The sequence below is a fragment of the Colletotrichum siamense genome (assembly GCF_013390195.1).
Source record: "Colletotrichum siamense strain Cg363 chromosome Unknown KSG_Cg363_contig06, whole genome shotgun sequence".
Lineage (NCBI taxonomy): Eukaryota > Fungi > Ascomycota > Sordariomycetes > Glomerellales > Glomerellaceae > Colletotrichum > Colletotrichum siamense.
In genome coordinates, this window is record NW_023501019.1 from 3,382,422 (window position 1) to 3,402,421 (window position 20,000).

Here is a 20,000-nt window from a genome sequence, read left to right on the forward strand (position 1 = left end):
TTTGGACTGTGGTCGTGTCCAGAGTAGCTTCCATCTTGTATTTGCAATGTTGGCTCGTTCGTAGAGGTTACAGGAACAGCAGGACAATGGCCTCGCATACTCTTGAAAACCGTAAGATTCGCAAGAAATGGCTTCTGTACTTATGGGATTCAGACGTTCAGAGGACTTGCTCATTTCTGTCTATTTTGAGCTTCCTACACAATGTTGGTCTTTGTTCACTCGAGTGCGGCGTGTTTGTGTAGCCGACAGCGACAGTCAAGAAATTCCAGGTTGGGCTACACACACGGAGGCCATGGGGGTAGTGGAAGCCATTGGGATTTTAACACATAAGATAAGGAGAAGAACGTTAACAATGGAGACGACGAGTAGATCAATTGGGAACAGCGAGGATGACGAGTGGGAATCATACGAACGACGGCTACAGATAGAAGCAATCGCAGCGAAGACAGCAACAGTGCCAAGGAATGAAATGAGCCAGTTCTCTCCGCCCAGGTTTCCAGACAAAGAGTCCCTGCCTCCATCTGTTGCCCTGTAGTGTTCTGACTTCATCACGTCCCATTCAGCCAGGGACTTCATGACGACTTCCGTAGTGTGCGTTACACCGAAATCAGCCAGGCTCCGTTTTCATTTATGCATAATGAGAGAGTGGAGTGCGTTCAATGAAGTAACCGAGTCCATTTTTATCAAAGAAACATCATCCCGTGGGTCTGATGTCTTTGCCATTGTTTAAGCAAACACCATGACAAACAAAGACTGCTGGTGGTGCGCGACTCAAAATAGGACCTCTCAACTGATACGTCTCTTTCCCCTGTCAAGTATTCACCTTCGTATTAAGACAGCTTTCTGCATCAACGATGGAGTGCTCTGTCAAACTCCAGGTTTTCAGTGAACCGAAGCCTCGCCAGTCATGGACTTGGATCACGACCAGCCGAATCTTCGGGAAATGCACAAGTCTTACAAAGACGCGACAAATTGCTTTGTACGTTGGCTACGATGTCAACACCTCATTACAGCGAGCCAAGGGGCCACTCTCGCCACCGAGGTTACAAGCATCGCTGAAGTTTTCAATGCCGCGCAAGAGGTGCAGAGAAGTTCAATTAAAGTCCCGGTTTCCGTCATGAACTCGCTTCGCGATGCCATTAAATACCGACGCAAGGTCTCCGAGATATTTCACAAAACTGGCGCCGCTGACGAAGGCCATGAAAACTTTGTCTGGAAGTACGTTACCTGGCAACTCATTGATAGACGGCCCTTTAACTAAGACAACCCAGGCTCGAAGAGATACATACGATGTTGTGGCCTCTTGAGTCAAACATGGTGGCATTCGTCGACGACGTCACCGAAGCTGAAGACACAAAGTGGAAGAACGCCTTTGCACCTTTGCCTGTCGATGATACTCAGGACTCGCCTCAAAGCTCCCAGCCCAGTAACTCAGAGAGCAGTCACAACGCCATTACAATCCCTACTCCCGGCGCTACCCCTGCCCCCTCTTTGGCGGATACTGCTCCACAACAGCCGGTAAGATTCGAGCTGGAGGACGACAGAACGACCAAATGCGAACTTGTGGCGGAGTTTCTCTTTGTAAGACTACTCGCCAGAGTTAGTACCTGGATTATACGATTTCTGACTTTGAGGTCCATTTAGGAAATGAACAAGGTGCACAAGCAGCTCAAAGAGATATGGGAACAGGCGGCCAAAGGCGAGGCTCCTATCGCTCTAGCTGCTTGGTTTACCAGTCTAGTCGCGTACGAAATTTGCGACCGTGGCCACATTCCACATGATTTTGATTTGTTTTGCAGCATGCACAATTTCAGCGCGCATTCGTATCAATCCGTAATCCGTGGTATTATTCGGCGACTCGACGACGACCAAGACCCCGATGAGTGTCTGAAGTCGGCGTCGAGGATGTTCATGACAGCTTGCGTCATGGCAGAATATGCCAGGGAGATTCGAGACTTCGACGCCCCCGAGATACATGGAAGCCTACGCGTCTTGACAGAGTGCCCGTTCAAGTACACGATCAACTGTACAGAGGCCTCCAAGACAATGTCATGGTGGTCAGAGGCACGCAAACAGCAGATTCATAGCGTTCTTGAAGCGGTCAAGACTGCATTGCCAAAAAGCGGGCCCGGTTCCAGAGCGATTGCGCCGGTGGAGAGCTGCAGAACGAGCGACTGCGAGGGCAATCAGATCTGCGAGGCCTTCTTTGATCTGACTCTGCGATTCTTCCTCCAAAAGCAGCGTCCGCGTGTCCCACAGTGGGGTCAAGTCATTATAATGGACCTTTTCATACTAACAGAAGACGCTGTATCGACGCCTAGTGCTCGTTCGAGCAGCCTTCAATACCGGACTGCGGCTCTCCAGTTTGCCATGGACGTGCATGAGTGCATTAACGAATTTCGGAATCCCAACTCCCCTTTTGCAAAACAATACCCCATTGTACTAACCTGCGCGGATGGGTTTTGCAATGCAATCAAGTACTACTTCGAAGAATACAAATCTGGCACCTATCACGAATCCCCCTGGACGATGGGCTGTCACGTGGTGGAGCTTCTGATGCTCGCAACAAGCCTTGGCTTGTTTCTGTGCCGTCAATACGGCGTTCTTTACTCGATATTGCACCTCTATAATGCTTTGCGCCGATTGAATGTCAAGGGACTGCAGATTCCGGAGAACCACGAATTGAACAAGCTTACTCAGATGTTTTCTTTGGAAATATTCAAAGGAGACCCGCCATGTCGTGGGTTTCTCCATGCCTTCCGCTACATAGTATACAAAAGCCACAAGTATTCAGCCTCAACATCGGAAGCGTCCAACCTGGAAAAGGGATTGCTCAGAGGCCATTTCAGAGCAGTCGACCCGTTTCTCTCACTTGTCACCCAACACAAAGACCTCCATCGCCGGAATCCCGTTTTCCTCACCAGGGTTTACAAGAACCCCGTCCCAATAGCATACGACTGCGGCGATGAAAACTGCGCGCAACACAAGTCCAAAGCATGGGAATACAAGATCGAAAAGGTCCGCAGAGAATACGAAAAGACCACGCTTTCCGAGCACACCGCCAAAGCTCGGGATGCAGCGGCTGCAGAGCTTTCCGAAGACAGTCCCTCGTCGCGCCTCAACTTTCTGAAGCTGTTTCAAGCGTATTCCCAGATGCTGGATGAATTCGCCAAAAGAGTCAAGGGACGTCTACAGGTGGAGTACACCAAGCAGAGGTTATGGACAAGTGACATGGATATGGGCTGGAACTGAGTCGTTTCGCTGTCGAAGAAACACTGGAGCAGATCGACCTCAACTTCAACGGCACCAGGAGAGAGCAGGTACATTTAACGGGACACCCGCTCCTCCAGAGTGCAGTGAAAATGTTTAAAGATATGAAGGAGGGCAGGAAGCCAGAAGATGCGAAGCTCACGAGATTTCTTTGGGATCTCGCGTGAAGGACACGACCGGTTGGAAGGCTCATTGGGCTGAAGCCTATCTACTTCTTAAGCTTGAGTGTGACATCCGAATGACGAGAGGGACGAGAGGAACAACGAGAACAACGGAGATAGTAGAATAATTGGGATAAAACTCTGCCTCTATTGTTGAATGTTAAATTACTTACTTGTGGTTGCTCTTTTTTTACACCACCATCTTGAAAACGTACTTACACTTCTCGCATGTAGGCCATCTTACAAGGCATCTCAAGAACAATGCCTTGTTCCATAGGTGTGCCATGAAACATCACATCGTGCCCCATGCCTGTCCCCACCTCAAAGGCTCGAGAGATGAAGCCGCGTGAAAGACCACGCCTACAAGCCACACACCTCCCACTCCCACGTCTCCCTCTCTGCAGAATCTTTCACTGGCGACTCGACAAAACAAATTCAGATTCCACCCATCCATTTCCAGAATAAACGAATTCAGAAACGTCTCCTTCCTTCAAACAAACCCTCTTCACACACCACTTCCCTTCCGCAAACCCCTTCACATCCAGACCTCCTTCATCACAACCAATAACCCAAACACCGCCATCAACATCACAAGATGGCGCCCACTCTCGACAGCTCTGTATCGGAGTTGTGCCGGGACTACAAATCCTCCACGAACTTCTTTATGCAGTGGCTCTTGTGCCAGGCTAGGCTCGAGAATCCCTCCACCAAGAAGTTCACTACGACGGGAGACATACTCGCCGCGGCACGGGTTGTCAAGAAGGCTCGTTCCGTCGTCCCGAAGTCTATCCTGAGTTCCCTTCAAACCGCGATCACGAAGCGCAAACAGGTATACAACATATATGAGAAGAATGGCGCCGGTGATCCGGGCCATGCGGTTTTCTGCCAGAGGTGACGCCGCCCCGTCGACATACAATCTCGAGATTATAACAGGATACTGACATTGGAAACAGACTTGAGAGTACCCTCTCCATTCTTTCTTCCCTGACGACCGCTTCCGCAATTTCTTCCTCCTCTCGCGTCGATGAGTCCGAAAACAACGTCACCACGGCCAACGCCTTCGCGCCCCTGGCCGCAACAGTCGAGGACATCGAGGACGATGCTTCCGAGACTGGCATCGATGAGCACATGTGCCACTCAGAGTCGGAGAACGAGAAGGCCCCTGCATCTGCCCCCACGGCTCCCGACACTGACGAGTCCGACTTCGTGCTGGAGGACGATGCGATCCGTCTCTTCTACGAGGCCGCCAACTTCCTTCTCGTACGAAGACTGCCCTCTCTCCATTCGTCTTACACCCACTGACCTTGCTCTCAGGAATTGGGCAACGTTTACTCCCAAATTGAAGGATACTGGCACGACGCCGCCGACGACAAGCTTCCCCTGCCCGTCGCCGCTTGGCTCACGTCCCTCGCCGCGCACGCCATCTCCAAGGAAATGCCGCGCTGCTTTGTCAATCTTTGTGAGAGCGTCTCGACCAAGTGTAAGACGTGCCCCGATTGCCCGGGTATCAAGGTTATAATCGCCAAGATGTCCCCGTCCGCCGAGGCCGCCGCCAACAACATCGGCCGCGCCACACGAATCTACACCCTCGCGAAGGCCATGAATGAATACGGCTCAGAACTTCCCGACATCAACACCCTCATGATGATGTTCGTGTCTTCCGACCACTCCACGGGTCACGTCGGAACCGGTCGCGGTGATACGAAGGCCAAGGACCGGGAACAGGACCAGGACCCTCGATTGCCACAAGAGGATGAGACTCACCTGAGAGAAATCCTCGACCTTCTCAAGGCTGACTTTATGGGCACCCGAGGCATTGCGCAACTTGAGCAGCTGAAGCAGTACCGAAACGAAAACCGGGTTACTCACAGCGAACCTCTCTTCGATTTCGCGCTACCCCTTTTCAGAGAGATGAAGCGCACCGCGCCCGGAAATCTGGTCATCGCCATGGACCTTTTCATGCTGGCTGCCTCGGTGACCGAAGGTCGTCTGAGCCCAGCCAAGTGCCGGCTGAGACCCGTCCGCCTCGCGCTGGAGATGCGTTCTGCCGTCGACCCGGTCCTCGAATTCCTGAAGAGCATGAACAACTTCGCGGATTGGTCGCAAGCTGCGGATTACCTCGAGAACTTCCGCGACGGCCTGACCGCCCTCGCCAGCGAGCGTGCCTTCGATAAGTATCATGGCTCTGTATGGACAGTGGGCAACCACTCGACGGAGTTGCTGGCCCAGGCTTCCGTCCACGGCGCCAATCTTTGCTGGGATTGGGCCATCGTCAACTCCACCCTCCACCTCTACAACGCGATGCGCCGAGTCGAGATCCTGCGACTCAAGAAGATCCCTCTCCTAGACGAGCTCGCTGACATACTGGCACAAGACACCTTTCGAGGTGCCCGTCCGGACCGGAACTTCGCTTCCACATTCCGCCGCACCGTCTTCAACTGCGGCATCAACAAGACGCAAGCACGTGTGCAGTACGGCTTCACGTCCAAGCCCTTGAGAGGGCAGCATATCATGTGGTTGCTGAACCAACATCGCCAGTCGCACTCCGAGGGCCTTGACTGGCTTGGAGAGGTTCACGGCGTAGTGCCCTGCAAGAAACAGAGGTGCTGGAAGTGTAGGCCGGATAAGAAGAAAGATAGAAACATTCGCGACACGCACCGGGAGCGAACGCTGGCCGAGTACATGGAGCGAGCGAAGGGCAAGGTTGTCCCAGAGTTGGAGGGGAAGGCCCCAATTTCCCGCCTCAACTTCTTCCGGCTCTTCATGTACTGTGCCAGCTTCATGAGAAAGTTCGGGGAGTTAAGTGAGGACGAGTTGGGACAAGGCTTTCGGGCAATGGGCTTACCACGAGATGTGTGGGGTCACCCCCTCCATCTCTCACGCTTAGGCACGGAGGTGATTCTTGAAACAATCGATCAGAGGGTCGGCAGCAGAGAGGGCAGACGCCTATTGAAACAAGACAGGCTGGTCAACTACGCGGGTCAAGTGTTCAAGGAGCTGGACACCGCCGCATCACTGAGCCAGTTCATGTGGACGGTCTGAGCTGGGGGGGGGGAAGATGTCAGAGTTTTGTATAGATAATTCAGGGTACAGAGAGAAATCATATGCTGGGTGAGCCCAAGCCACGCTTAATTGTGAGGAATGTGGTGAATGTTTGACGTTATATTTCGGGTATCTCATTAATCAGAAAAAGCGTGTGCGGCGCACATGTTTGGCATGGAAGCTTATAGCTACCTTGCCATGACGCCTGGTGCATGGACAACGGCGGTATCCGTCCTGGCAATTCGTAGCCTGCATCTATGCCGCATTGGTATTGGGCACGCTACCATCTTCGGGGAAGAGTCCAGCTTGTCCGTTCGGGTGCTTCGTTTCGAACAGCCCAACAGATAAGTAGCTTATGTTCAGTTGGCAATGTCGAGTCCGGCTCATGTCACAAGCTAGGCGCCTCGACTCATTGAGTTCTGGCCCAGGTCTTGCGGGACTCCAGGCGTAATCCGTAAAGCAATGCCTTCAGACTGGGTACGCCCGGAGTGCATGCCTAGGACGTTCCTGCCATACCTCCTCTGCAAATTTAGACTGCAGGATACGAAGGACTGACTCTGCTTCATCTGCCCGGCCTAGGCGCGTAAGGTGGCTGACAGCGTCCATGCCCATGCAGATAACCCTCGATCCGAGGTTGTTCGCCGCATAAAGCTGAGCCAGTTTGTCATTTGCCTGCAAGCCCTCAAGAAAGCCAACAGCTCGTTGGTGGCTGGGGTTTACGGGATGGTGGAGGTCAAGATGTGCGCGGTCGATCTTTAGCGGTCTGTGGATGTGGTTGGCAGTGCCGACGAAAGACTCGAACAAGGCGGCAGACGGCAATGGCCTCTTCCAGGCCTCAACAGTCGACCGCCAGGAAAGAACATGCCATGGCGCAAGAAGGATATTGCGTCTCTGAGCGTCCGTCTTAAATGTCTGGTCGGCTCTGAGCATGGCGGAGTAGGCTGTGTCGAGACTCTCGTCGTACATGTTGGACTTGGCCTTGACCAAGTTGGCCACCAACGAACCAACGATGATGCTGTTCGGATCTTCTGGGCCTTCACCCCGCACCATCCGCTCTGCCCACGCCCACAGCACTTCTTCCAATCCCTCGGCGACCAGAAATTGCGATAGCTCAAAGACAAAAGGCTTGTCTGCCAGGAACTCCAACGTCCGCTCCTGGCCAGACGACCTCAGCCATTGGAGCACCTGTGATCCTGCCATGGAGTCTGCCATGGCGTCGTGGAGTGAGATGACACTGGATTCCAGGATCTGTTTGCGCGTCGCTCGTAAACAGCCAGTCGCGGCCTTCCTCGTCATCATGCCCCTCGCCGCAGCCTCTTCAAATACGTCCATGGGATCTCTCGGCGATGTCAGCGGCAACTTGGCGGGCTTCTCGCTGTTCTTGAAGAGGGGGTTGGAAAGGATTGTTCGAAGATGTCGGTCTGTCGGGCGGTGGTGGGCGTTGTGAGATGTAGGCTTGTTGGCTGTCGTCTGCGAAGCCGATGACTCGGCGGTCTCGGGAGTCCAGCCATGCTCCTTGTCGAGGTTCTGACGGAATGATGTCTTTAGAACATTGAGCAGCTTTTGCGACTCCCGCGTAGAGAGAGGCAGGGGTTGGTGGATAGACGAGATGGCCTTCTTGAAGGAGCTCAGAGGCTTTGTGGTGAACATGGTGGGGTGCTTCGATAATGGGTTTGCGGATGCGCAGCGTTTCGGCGCTGGTGGCCTTTTCGAGTGGTGTTTAGAATTCCAGCCGTCGAGACTGTCTGTGTCGGAGTCGTCGGGGTGCTGGAGAGAGGTGGACGAGATAGGCGGTGGGTGGTATGTGATGTGCACGAGGCCGGTAGGTTCGGGATCAGGTACGCATCATCGTCTTGCTGTGGAGTGATGTCGGTCGCGGAGCCAGGCACAGTCATGCCACTGACGGGTCACATGACATTGAAAGTGCGGAGTTCGGCTAGGGATACCTGAGGCAGCAGCATCTGAGCTGGCAGTCCAGCCCAGCAAGCCCAGGCTGGATCTGACAGCAGCCCGCCCACGCCTGCCACGGCAGAGAAGGAGCTCCCACGTCCGGTACGTACCGAGCGAGGCCTGGGGTCAAGACCTCTCACGTTTCTTGGCCAGGGCTGGAAAAGCCTGAGTGGATGGAGACTGTGACGCTGTTTTTTCCTGTCTTGTCTCGTGTACATGTCACGAGGCCCAGATCCATGATTCAAAGCACGCGAGGCCAGCCATTGCCAGCGCGTCCAGCCAATGCAACTCCAGATCTGATTTGTACCGGCTACCTCTCGCCAGCTCCCGAGCCCCCCATACGTCGAGAATCGCACGAATCTCCCATCCAGCTTGGGTGTTGGCCAGGGGTTGGTGGCACTGGGTGACGAATACAGCCTCGTGCCCGAGAAACGCACCAGGCCTCGGGACATATGACACAAGAGCAGCTGGGGAGGCGCTGGAGCTGCGAGAGTCAATACGGGAAGCTGAGCATGGCATGGCATGGCATCAGAATTAAGGGACGACACGACACTACGCGACACGGACGACGCAGCGAGGGTCCAAGTGACAAGCTTGCCTGGAGCTGGGCTGGAAGCAGCGCACAGGCACAGAGAAAGCAAGCTCTTGTTCTCCCGTCTCGGCCGATGCAGCAGACCGGCGGGAGATATCCGTACAGGCAGCCAGCATTGGAAACAATGGCATTCATGGCTGAATTCAATTGACGGCTGGGCCATCTTCTAGAAGTACTCATCTCCAGTCGCCCGGAGCTTGCAGCATTCCTGGTGCCGGTTGCTGTGCATGTTTGCTGCTCTGCTTGTTGTCGCAACCTGAATGATTGTGACGGCTAGACCGATTCCTTTGATCGTTTCCGTCTCTCTGTTGCCGCATTTCGCTAGATGAGACCCTCTTGCCTCAGGATGACCATGGCGGGTTGCTCCAACTCCTGCTCCGAGCTGAGATGGAGCTGAGCTTCTGACTTAAAGTAGCCGTAGGACAGAGTGCTCGCTCAACGAATGTCTGAGTCTCTCGCTGTCCCTTTCTGCAAGGTGCGTGACTGTGTTGCCTTCTTACCTCATCCTCCCGCACGGCGAATGGCAGGGCCCAAGGCGAGATTCAGGCAGGCAAGGGAAAGAGCAACAAGAGTGGAGTGGAGGCCACCCCCAAAAAGTCAGGAACCAGTGAGAAGGTACGGAGGTACCTGCCTTAGGAAGCCAGGCGAGCGACTGCACAATCCAGCATAAGTACGTGCGGCTACTTGCCATCTGGCCTCTCGTCAGTGGCAAAGACAGGTAGCGGTACCTCCACTCAGCCCGTCGATTGAGGCAGTGGATCTGCATAAGCCCGCAAAATGCAAGCCGCGCTAGCCGTATCCGGAGCAAGGGGGGCGTCATTCGCTGCAGGCGGTCGCTCGGGCCCCAAAAACCTTAGCCTGACTGGAGGAGACGACGCTGAGGGAGGAGCAAGCAAAAAAGAAGCAGGAGCAGTGGAAAAAAGCATCAGCAACTGCCCTGGACGGGACGCAACAAGAGAGCGGCAAGTACCTTTTTCCGGGGGCCAGTTGGTTCTCTCCACAGTTTGCAGGGCATCGACCTCGCTGGTGGTCCACTTCCACAGGCCACCTCACCTCGCTGACGCTGCTGCTACCACTGACGTTGGCCACTGAGCTGCGAAGGTACCGACTGACGATCAAAGGTGCCTGCCTGCCTGGACCTCCCTTCCCCGGGCATAGGTCATCCACCTCACAGTGCTGGCCGCAGCCTGGGCGGAAAAAAACCTCCCTTTCCAAGCAGACAGCAGCAAAGCTGGTACCGTAGCCCAGTGCACCGCACCACCAGCACCTGTGACCTTGCACCCAGTTGGCTGCTTTGCACAACATTCCACATTCATCCATCATCCACCTCACTTTCTCCCACCTACACCACCACCACCACCAAATCCTCACCTGTCTCGTCTACCGTCAGCCACGACCACGACGTCGTCGTCGAACCCCCCATTTTGCGGCACCCTTTTCTTTTCCGTTTTTTTCTCTTCCTTCTTCACATCGGCCTGAGTTCCGCTGAACTTTCGCCCCCCCACCAGAGCTGTCGTGTCGATACCGGCCGGCATTAATTGACTCCCATTTTTCCACTCCTGGAAAAAAAATCCTCCAACAACCCAACCTCACACAACAATCACAACCCAGCAATGTCTGAGGTACAGACTCGGACTGCCGCCTCGCGCGGCAGAGGTTCTGGTCGCGGTGGAAGAGGTGGATTCGCCAGTCGAGGTGGCCGCACCCAAGGCAGAACCAATGGCGATAAGTTCGACCACAAGGACACCGACGATGCGACTGCGTTTGAGGATCAAGGCGAGCTCGGCGAGCTGAAGAAGCAATACGGCAGCAAGACCCCTCTTATCAAGGAGCTGTTCCCCGACTGGTCTGAGCAGGACATTCTCTATGCTCTCCAAGAGACAGATGGCGACGAGAACCTCGCCGTCACCCGCATTGCTGAAGGTACGTACGCACCGCCGCCGCTCACCAGCAAGCCATGCGCACACATCACCCCCCTGCCCCGTCAGGCTGTCATCTTCAGCCTTGCGCAATTGCCCTCGCGCTTATCCGCCATTCCACCTCGCTGAACCTGCTTTCGCATCTGGTCTTTCTCTGCTAATTTTTCTCGACTCCAGGCACCATTTCCCAATGGGGTGAGGTCACAAAGAAGGCCCCCCGCTCCAAGGCCAAGGAGCCCTCGACTGCCAACCCCATCATCGACTCATCCAATGCCAGACCCGCTAGAGGCGGACGCAACGTGTCGGACGCTGGTCGCGGCCGCGGCAGGAACACTGAAAGAGGAGGCACTCGCGGTGGCCGTGGCAGAGCTTCGGCAGCCACCAATGGTACCCGCCACACCAAGGAGAATGCCCAGCCGTTGTCCGTCCCTACTGAGGAGTCCAACGCATGGAACACTCCCTCCGAGGCCAAGGAGGCTCCCGCCGCCGAGGACCCCTGGGCCCCCAAGGAGACCATCGAGAAGCCCGCCGCCGCTCCCGCTCCTGCTGCTGCACCCGAGGCCGCCAAGCCCGCCGCTCCTATCCCCAAGACGTGGGCCAGCATGCTCCGTCAGTCGACCGCTCCCAAGGCCGCCCCGAAGCCCCCCAAGGAGGAGCCCGCACCTAAGCCTGCCGAACCCATCGAGCCTCTGCCTCCCGTGGCCCCTGCTGAAGAGCCTACACCTGCGCCCGAGCCTGAGCCTGAGCCGCAGCCGGAGCCTATCGCTGAACTCCCCGCCGCCGAACCCGTTCAACATGAAGAACCAGCTCCTGCAGAAGTACCAACCGTCATTGAACCCGAAGTGGTTTTGCCGCCTTCCAAGGACCAACTCACTGAGACGAATCTTGAACAGGTAGTCGACGAATCGCATCCACCCGCGACTGCTACCGTTGCCAGCACGACCGCCGACTCCTGGGATCCCCGCCAAGCTGCCGCCAGCGCGACCGCGACCCCTCTGTCTGCCTCGCAGCAGCAACACCAGCCCATCCGTCCTGCTGTCCCTACTGCTAACAGCGGCTTTGCTGCTTCAGCCATCAAGGCCACCACCGAGAGGGGCTCTCGTACCCCGAGCTACCAGCGCCGTGTTCTGGACCAGGAGGAGGCTGTGCGCATGCCTGGCAACCGCGAGGTAGACCGCGCTGCTGTCCAGTTCGGTGCCTTCAGCCTTAACGACGAGGACGACATCGATGGCGACCGCGAAGAGCCCGAGACCAGAACTCAGCCCCCCGCCGACTCCCCCGTCGCCCACCCCCGAACCTCTCTTCCCCCCGCTCCCCAACAAGCTCCGGTTCCCGAGGCCATTGGCACCCAGAAGCCTGCTCCTGGCCTGCCCCCCGCGGCCGCCGCTACGCCCACTGGTATTGACATATCGACGACCCCTGTCCCCATTAATGCTAATATCCCCATAGGCCCTGCTAGCGCCGCTCCTCAGCCTCCTGCTTCCAACCAGAGTATGTTTGAGAACATGATAGAATCGCAGCTTCGTTCATCAGTCACTTACACCCAGTCAGCTCCTCAGCCCGCTGCTCAGCAGCAGTCTTACTCGCGCTTCGGCCAGGCTGGCTCTCAGGAGCCCGCTGGCTTCCAACAGAAGCCCATCGATCCCTTCACCCAGTCGAACCCTTCTGCCACCCAGAGCCAATTCGACAGCTTCCCCACCCAATCGCAACAGCAGAACCAGCAGCCCGGTGGAGCCTTCAGCTCTGCGCCCAGCGAATACTCCAACTACTACACCGCCGACCAACAAAGCCGACCCCCCTACAACTACTACAACCAGCCCTACGGCCAGCAAGGTGCTCAGGGTCACCAGGACAGCCTCTCCTCCCAGCAGCAGAGAGGTTTCGGAGGCTACAATGCATCGCAGCAGGCTGATAACCTCAGCCAATACCCCCAGAGCGGCGGCGTCCAAAACCAGTCTCGCTATGGAGGTGTCACCAGCGATGCCCAGAACAGTGGCCACACCACCCCGAACCCCACGGCTCAAAGCCAACAGCAGGCCAGCCAGGCTTCCCAGCCTCAGTCTCACGGCCAGCAGGGCTACCCTTACAACAGCCACCCCTACTACAACAACGCTTACTACTCCAACTACATGAACTACGGCCACTACGGCCAGCAGGGATACGGCGGCGCCCCTTACGGCAAGGGCTACGGCCACCCCTACGGAATGTCGCCCCAGGGCCCTTACGACCATGCTTCCTCTCCTGCCGGTGGATTCGGCCAGTCCTCTCTGCACCGTGCTGACAGCGGTCTGGCCTCTGGTCTGGGCAGTGATTTCGGTGCCCGCGCTGGCTCTGCCCAGTCTGGCAACCAGCCTGGTCTGGCCGGCGCCAGCGGCTTTGGCGGCATGCAGGACAGCTTCGGCGGCCGAGGCTCTTCCTTCCAGTCACCTGGTGGACAAGGCTTTAACAGCACCGCGCAGTCTAACGCTGCCTCCGCCGGTGATGACTTGAAGCCCTTCGGTGACAGCAAGCCCGGCTCCGGCCCTTCGCCTTCGCTCGGCGGCGCTCGTCCTGGCTCGGCCACCAACAACACCCCCGGTCAGTCCGGTCTGCCTCCTCCTCAGTCCGCCTCTCAGATGGGCGGCTACGGAGGCTACCCCAGCCACCTCCAGGGCCACAACCTCCACGGAAACAGTGGCTACGGCATGGGCGGTGCCACCAGTGGACAGCACGGCAGCGCTGCTCCGTTTGGATCCTACGGCCAGGGCGGCTACGGCAGTGGATACTACGGCAGCAACAACCAGCAGGCGCGCGGCGGCTGGGGCGGAAACTACCACTAGAGAGGTAGTGGTCGTCGGCCAACTCAGTCGCACACTGGTCCCTCAGGTCCCCAGCGATAGGATTGAGTGGCCGTGACCTGGGTGCCCCGGCACGTTGTGATTTGCGGTTTTGTCGGCAAACGAATCTCTTTGGGCCCGTGGACGGTTTTACTGCGGGCGGCAAGGATAATTCATGCATTCTCTCTCTCTACAGGGAAAACTTTCTTCTCTCTACTCATTACTCTGTGTATGGTCTTTGAGCGTGTGTACGATCTATCAAAAAAGAATCAGGGAGGGGAAACACTTTCGGATGGTCACCGGCCGCAACGGAACTGTGTTTTTTGTTTTCTTTTTCGCAATGGGGAGGTCTAATTAGGCTTGCTCGAAGAATGATCGCCGGTGGCGGATGGCATACGGCCTTGAAAACGCTTATTGACAGACGACGGATTTGGACTCGGCGGGAGGTTGGTCGTTGCCCAATGGAGGGCTGATATTGAGATTGAACTCCTTGGAAAAGGGAGGTAGTAGCCAATAAAGAATTTGGCAACACGATGTGTACAATGTGAATGATTTGATGCTTGATGAACCTCTCTCCAACCTTCTTGGTGTTGATTTCTAGCAGCCGGTCTTGATGCTTCCTGAGTCTAGGTCTTGCAAGTCCATCCCCTTTACGCAGCTTTTCGATCAGTTGCGACGAATTTTACCCGTTGAACCAGCGCTGGGCCAGTCTCACCGCCATAGTCACGACATCACATGCAAATCTACGCCGTACATGGAAAAAGCAAAACGGTGTCTCGGAGATGTAAACTCAGATTATGCGATTCTCCCTGGCTTTCGTGTGGCGTATCGGAGCAAAACGTGCCCAACGGTGGCCGTTTGCCTTAGATCGAGCTATCAGCGAGAAATGTCTCGAGACAAACGTTTGACAGGGCCGAAATCCTGCTGTCAGTCGGAGGATGAGACGAACCAGTAGAGTGACGGGCTGGCTCGTGCTTTATCGGAAGGAAGCGCGAGGGGGAGGGATTGAGTCGTCGTCGCCGGCTTCCTCCGGGTCCCTCCGGCGGCGTGCCTACATTAGCGCTGACGGCCAAGCCAACTCAATTCACACTCCCAACATGGCAAAATGGGTAGCTTTTTTAAATCTCACATTGTTGTTTTATGATGACTTTTTAATTTGAACGTAGATATATCATGAATCCAATGGCAATCCCAAACGCGAAGCAAAACAACGCCAGAAGCCCTAGTCCCAAGCATCCATCGCACCCTTTTTTTTCCCCTTCACATAACATCACACATGTAAAACATGCTCACGCCTTCGTAGATACCCTCACGACAATCTTACCCGCCGCCCTTCCCTCCTTGAGCTTCTCATACGCCTTGACCGCGTCCTCAAACTCGAACGCCGAGTCGATGACGCTCTTCACCTTGCCCTCGGCCATCCACGCCGCGATCTGCGCCAGGTCCGGGTGCGAGTTTTTGGTCATGAACGCCTCGAAGCGGTGCTTGGCACCCCCCAGAAACCCAGGGAGGAACATGCTCGGCACGAGGGACTTGACCTGCGCGAAGGAGACGGCGCCGCCGACGAACTTGAAGCGGCCGTCGGGGAGCAGGAAGTCGTCGGCGGCCTTGTACAGGTTCGGCGGGGCGTTGCCGACGTTGTCGACGACGAGGGCGAAGACCTTGCCCTGGGCCTTGAGGGCGGCGACGACGTCGGCGGTCTTGTAGTCGATGACCTCGTCGGCGCCGAGGGACTTGCACAGCGGAATCTTGGGCGTCGAGCAGGAGACGGTGACGTGGCAGCCGAGGGCCTTTGCGATCTGGATGCCGTAGGTGCCGGTGCCGCCGGAGCCGCCGTTGATGAAGACCTTGTCGCCGCGCTGGACGTAGGGCGCGATGGTCTGGTAGGCGGTCAGCGCGGCGGTGCCGACGGCGGCGGCCTGGTCGAAGTCTGGCGCGCCGGAGGTGGGCAGGCGGGCGCAGCCGTCGCGCTCGGCGAGGATGTACTCGGAGAGAGTGCCCTGGGGCCCGAGGGGGTCGAGGCGGCCGAGGACGGGGTCGCCAGGCTGGATGTCGGTGATGTCGGAGCCGACGGCGACGGCGGTGCCGGCGAAGTCCATGCCCGGGGACTTGGGGAAGGAGATCATGGCCTTGGCGACGAGGCCGAGGTCGGGGAATTTGTAGTCGGCGGGGTTGATGCCGGCGGCGGCGACGCGGACGAGGACCTGCGAGGGCTTGAGGTCGGTGGCAGACGGGGTGGGCACGGTGGTGAGGGCGAGGGACTGGATGAAGGTGCCCGGGGCGGGGATCTGCCAGCGGCGCATCTCGGCGGGGGGTTCTGGTGCGGCCATGTTTGTGGTTGTGGGTTTTTGGTAAGATTGAATGTGAGGTTGTATGGGTGAAGATGAGGGTGAATGAAGTTGGGTGAGGTGAGTTATGTGAGGTTGAGATTAAGCTTGGCTGAGTGACGTCTGAGAGCTGGCCGGCTGAGCTCCGGGTTGGCTGGGCAGGGTCATGATATAAAGTTTGGTGGTGAAGGTGGGGTGACGGAATGCGGGACCCCTCCTTCTCCCTCCTTCTTTTTTCGCCCCTGGACCTTATCTCGTTCACCTCGGTCTGTCTGATGAATCACTAACGGTGTTATGATTTCACACAACATTTTAGCTACCCCATCACACCTGTCCAACATCTGTCTGTATTGCTAATTCCCATAACAGGCTGCAAAATACATCCGCCCAACGCCTTGTCCGAGGCACTGCAGACTGAGACCTCCCACCGGTGAGGCACGCAAAATTGCGTCACCGACTCGGCTTGCCCCGATCCGGCTCCTTGCGCCGATGAGAACCAAAAAAAAGCCAGCGCACGCGGTCTTGGCCGGTCGGTGTTCCCGGGGAGCAGGGCGACAGGGCGCGCGGGATACGCGGGCTTTGGAGGTGTTCCCAATTCCGTGTTTGTGGGTATCCTTTTTCGTCCCCGGCCCATTGGGTCGCGCCGCCTGCCGATTGGCTTGAGGCCTTTTTGGGCGGGCTTTAGGTAGCTCGGCCAACTCATCGTGAAGTTTTTTTCCCTTCTCTATTCGCGTGTCCCTTGTCGGTCACAAGGGGGCTCAATGAGGCACGAACGGAAACGACTGGAATTCGACCTGTTAGCGTGCTCCGTGTCGGCCTTTTTTTCTGAGAGTTCTACCGCCTCCAAAGGCCCGTGTTTTATGAACCTCGAAGAATTGATTTATCGTCAGGCCAGCATTATTACGTGGGCAGCATTTATGTGCCCGGTTGAGATGTCGATTCATAAATAACACGTGCAAACAGAAAGAAGAAAGAAGGAAAGGCAAAGCTGCGATTTTCCGCAAGAACAGGACTTCGATGCAGACCTATGAAGATGGCGAGCAACTGCGTCTTGTCACAAATAACCCCACCCTCCTTCGTAATTTTCGCCCTTGTCCGCTCAACGCCCAAACATGTAAAGCAGATGTATCGACATTTGCTGTGCGGTCGGGTGGCAGGGAAAGACGATAGTATGGACGACTGTAACAACACTGTCCAGGATAGCGATAACGAGGCTGCTAAAACATAGCAGAACTCATACAGATACTTCTGCGCCTGGACAGCAAAATTATGAGACAAATAAGCCCTGAAGCCCTCCTCCAACCGATCATAAAGCGACATCTCCAGCTTTGCATCTTCTGGCTATGAGAAACGCACGGACCGGCATGTTGAAATAGTACCTTGAAATGCCTTGTCTGGCGTAGTGGTGAGGCCACACGAGGCGCATCAAGACTGTGAGGTAACTTCGAAATCAGCCTTACCGCCCATCTCGCAGATCATATAGATCCAATCTGAGCACCATTCTTGGCTGCAGCACATAACCCTATAAAACACACGCTGCCACTCCTCTCCTCCAAGGTCCACCTTTCGTTTGATTATACTGCAAATCAGATCAAGCATTCATTACATACAACCAAGCCGCTACCTCATACCTGCTTGAATACTAGGTACATCTCATCATGTCTAGCTACGTTGGCCTGCCTGCATGCACACACAAAAACGCTGACTCCCCTTCGGACGGCGCAACGGTCATCGAGCTCCTCCGTCTAGTATATCCGCTCAACTACTGTGATGGGTGGAAGAATCTATTTTCCTCGACCGAGAACCTGACACAACTGCTTTCAGAGGAAGGGTGTGTCTTGAACTCAAAATGTAGCTATGATCCGAAATTCGAGTCGCAACCACAGCCTTGCTGTAGGTTATGTATCTTCTTCGGGATTCGGGACCCTGGGAGTCGTCTTAAGTTCGAATATGAACGTATTCAACCGACGAGTACAGATGTCGCTGATGGAAGAAGCTCACAATCACGGCATCCTTTGGAGAACGTGTTGCTCAAGCGGATCATTGCCCCAAAGTTGATCCGCGGGTTATCCGAGCCACGTTGTCTGTTCACGGATAAGGGTTAGTTCAGTCGAGAGTCAGACCTTTCAAGATACAGAGATGAGTGGCTAGCATGGTTGAATAGGTAATGAGGCCGAAAGCTTTATCGCGCGGACGGCTGAGTTGGATATAACAGGCTGGGCTTCCAAGATTCACACTGCAGTGTCAAAATGCGAGGCCGGCCACTCGTGTGCTCCTCGACCCCACCCTTTACCAAAACGTCTCATCCAAGTACAAAACGAGGATCTGGGCGAAGAGAGTGTAAGGCTTTACGAGCCAAAGGAAGGCGAGATGGGTGACTACGTGGCTCTCAGCTATGTTTGGGGAGGCCCTCAGAAAGTCACCACAACACACAGCAATTTGGCGCAACATCTGGCCGCCATCTCGGTCAAGTCTCTTGGTAAATCCATTCGCGACGCTATAACCTTTGTGCGGGCGTTGGACATCAAATATGTTTGGGTTGATGCGCTGTGTATCGTTCAAGATGGCGATAAAATCGACGACATGAACAACATGGGCAACATCTATCGTGACGCTTGGCTTGTCATCGCAGCGGAGGCCAGTCACGGGGTCGAGCAGGGATTCCTCCACGAATGGCCTGTCAGGCGGTCGCCTGCTTTCGACATCAGTCTTCCAAATGGGCGCAGTGGGACGGTGATGATCGGGGCGGGGGGCCTGGATGATATGGAGTTCCAAGGACGACCTGAACCGCTACGATCCCGGTGTTGGGCTTTTCAGGAGTCAATGCTGAGTCGCCGTCTTGTTACCTTCCACTCCGAGAGCGTTAGTTATAACTGCGCATGTTTGCATGGCGTTGTGTTCGCATTCGACAAAACCAGAAGCTTTGAAGGGCACAGCAAGATCCCCCACTATAGCTGGGGGCATGTCACAGGGGCAGTCATGAGCAATTCCGGTGGACCGACTCTTCCCAGTATCTTTCCACATTATCTGATAGGAAAAGGTCTGAGAGCTTCCGCGCAATCAGATGGCGACACCGACGCTGGCGATCTCCCATATCTGATTCTCGCTTGGCGCGACATCACCTGGGAATATGCTGAACGACAGCTTACAGTCTGGCAAGATCGTCTCCCGGCCATTGCTGGTATAGCCACTCAGTTTGCAGCGTCGATCGGCCCCGAAAATTACTTAGCCGGGTTGTGGAAACCATACATCATCTCCCAGTTAGCATGGTTGCCAGCCCCTTTGCTGATGGCTGTTCCAGGAAGACGACCCTTCGACAAGGACGTCCGCGGCCTATGGGCAAAGAGACACGATGGATCCGTAACGGGGATATACCTACCGTCCGGCAAGGATCGTAAACGGCGCGCCATTTTGAATCCAGTCAAAGCTGACGGCTTCACCACCGGCACGTACCTACCCTCTTCGCCGGCCGCAACCCTGGCTAGACATAGGAATCGCAGTCGTTCGGCAATCTTGCAATCGCCGACATGGTCCTGGTGTACCCATCAACGTTCTGGCCGCTGGTTGCACGGTCTCAGAGAGGACGCTGTTATGATCAGCAGCACTCAAACACCCGTCTCTGATAAGGCACCTTTCGGCGCCGTCCTCCAGGCGACTATCACCATCCAAGCCCAACTTCTTCGCCCCTCCACCATGAAAAAATGGTTCAACTGGTCGGACAACTACCTCTATATGGACTATAGTGAAGACGTTTTGGCCGAGTGCGGCGTGGAGCCCTCGCTCTACATGTTGCTTGGTGCCACGATTTTTCATGATCGGTGCGACAAATCACCAGAGACAATTGGGCTGGTCTTGAGAGCATGCAAAGAAGATAGCCAACGGTGCTTGCTTGGGAAACCCACGCGAATCCCGCACTACCAGCG

The 20,000-nt window shown here is 55.7% G+C and overlaps 4 protein-coding genes across 4 annotated transcripts; 2 read left to right on the forward strand and 2 right to left on the reverse strand.

Moving 5' to 3' along the window:
• Positions 1 to 4,026: 4,026 nt before the first annotated feature.
• Positions 4,027 to 6,473, forward strand: CGCS363_v009885 (uncharacterized protein; the record flags this gene model as incomplete). The annotated part of the gene is made up of 3 exons (XM_036641734.1): positions 4,027 to 4,322; positions 4,385 to 4,691; positions 4,746 to 6,473. 3 exons carry the CDS (start codon positions 4,027 to 4,029, stop codon positions 6,471 to 6,473), a joined length of 2,331 nt encoding a protein of 776 aa, XP_036493283.1.
• Positions 6,474 to 6,941: 468 nt separating this feature from the next.
• On the reverse strand, positions 6,942 to 8,123 carry CGCS363_v009886 (uncharacterized protein; the record flags this gene model as incomplete). The annotated part of the gene is made up of 1 exon (XM_036641735.1): positions 6,942 to 8,123. The coding sequence occupies one exon, from the start codon at positions 8,121 to 8,123 to the stop codon at positions 6,942 to 6,944; it is 1,182 nt and encodes a 393-aa protein (XP_036492877.1).
• Positions 8,124 to 10,628: 2,505 nt separating this feature from the next.
• On the forward strand, positions 10,629 to 13,753 carry CGCS363_v009887 (Titin-like protein; the record flags this gene model as incomplete). Its single annotated transcript, XM_036641736.1, has 4 exons — positions 10,629 to 10,938; positions 11,112 to 12,332; positions 12,384 to 12,425; positions 12,486 to 13,753. The coding sequence occupies 4 exons, from the start codon at positions 10,629 to 10,631 to the stop codon at positions 13,751 to 13,753; spliced, it is 2,841 nt and encodes a 946-aa protein (XP_036492876.1).
• A 1,286-nt stretch (positions 13,754 to 15,039) lies between these two features.
• Positions 15,040 to 16,080, reverse strand: CGCS363_v009888 (Zinc-type alcohol dehydrogenase-like protein; the record flags this gene model as incomplete). Its single annotated transcript, XM_036641737.1, has 1 exon — positions 15,040 to 16,080. One exon carries the CDS (start codon positions 16,078 to 16,080, stop codon positions 15,040 to 15,042), a length of 1,041 nt encoding a protein of 346 aa, XP_036493732.1.
• Positions 16,081 to 20,000: the final 3,920 nt, after the last annotated feature.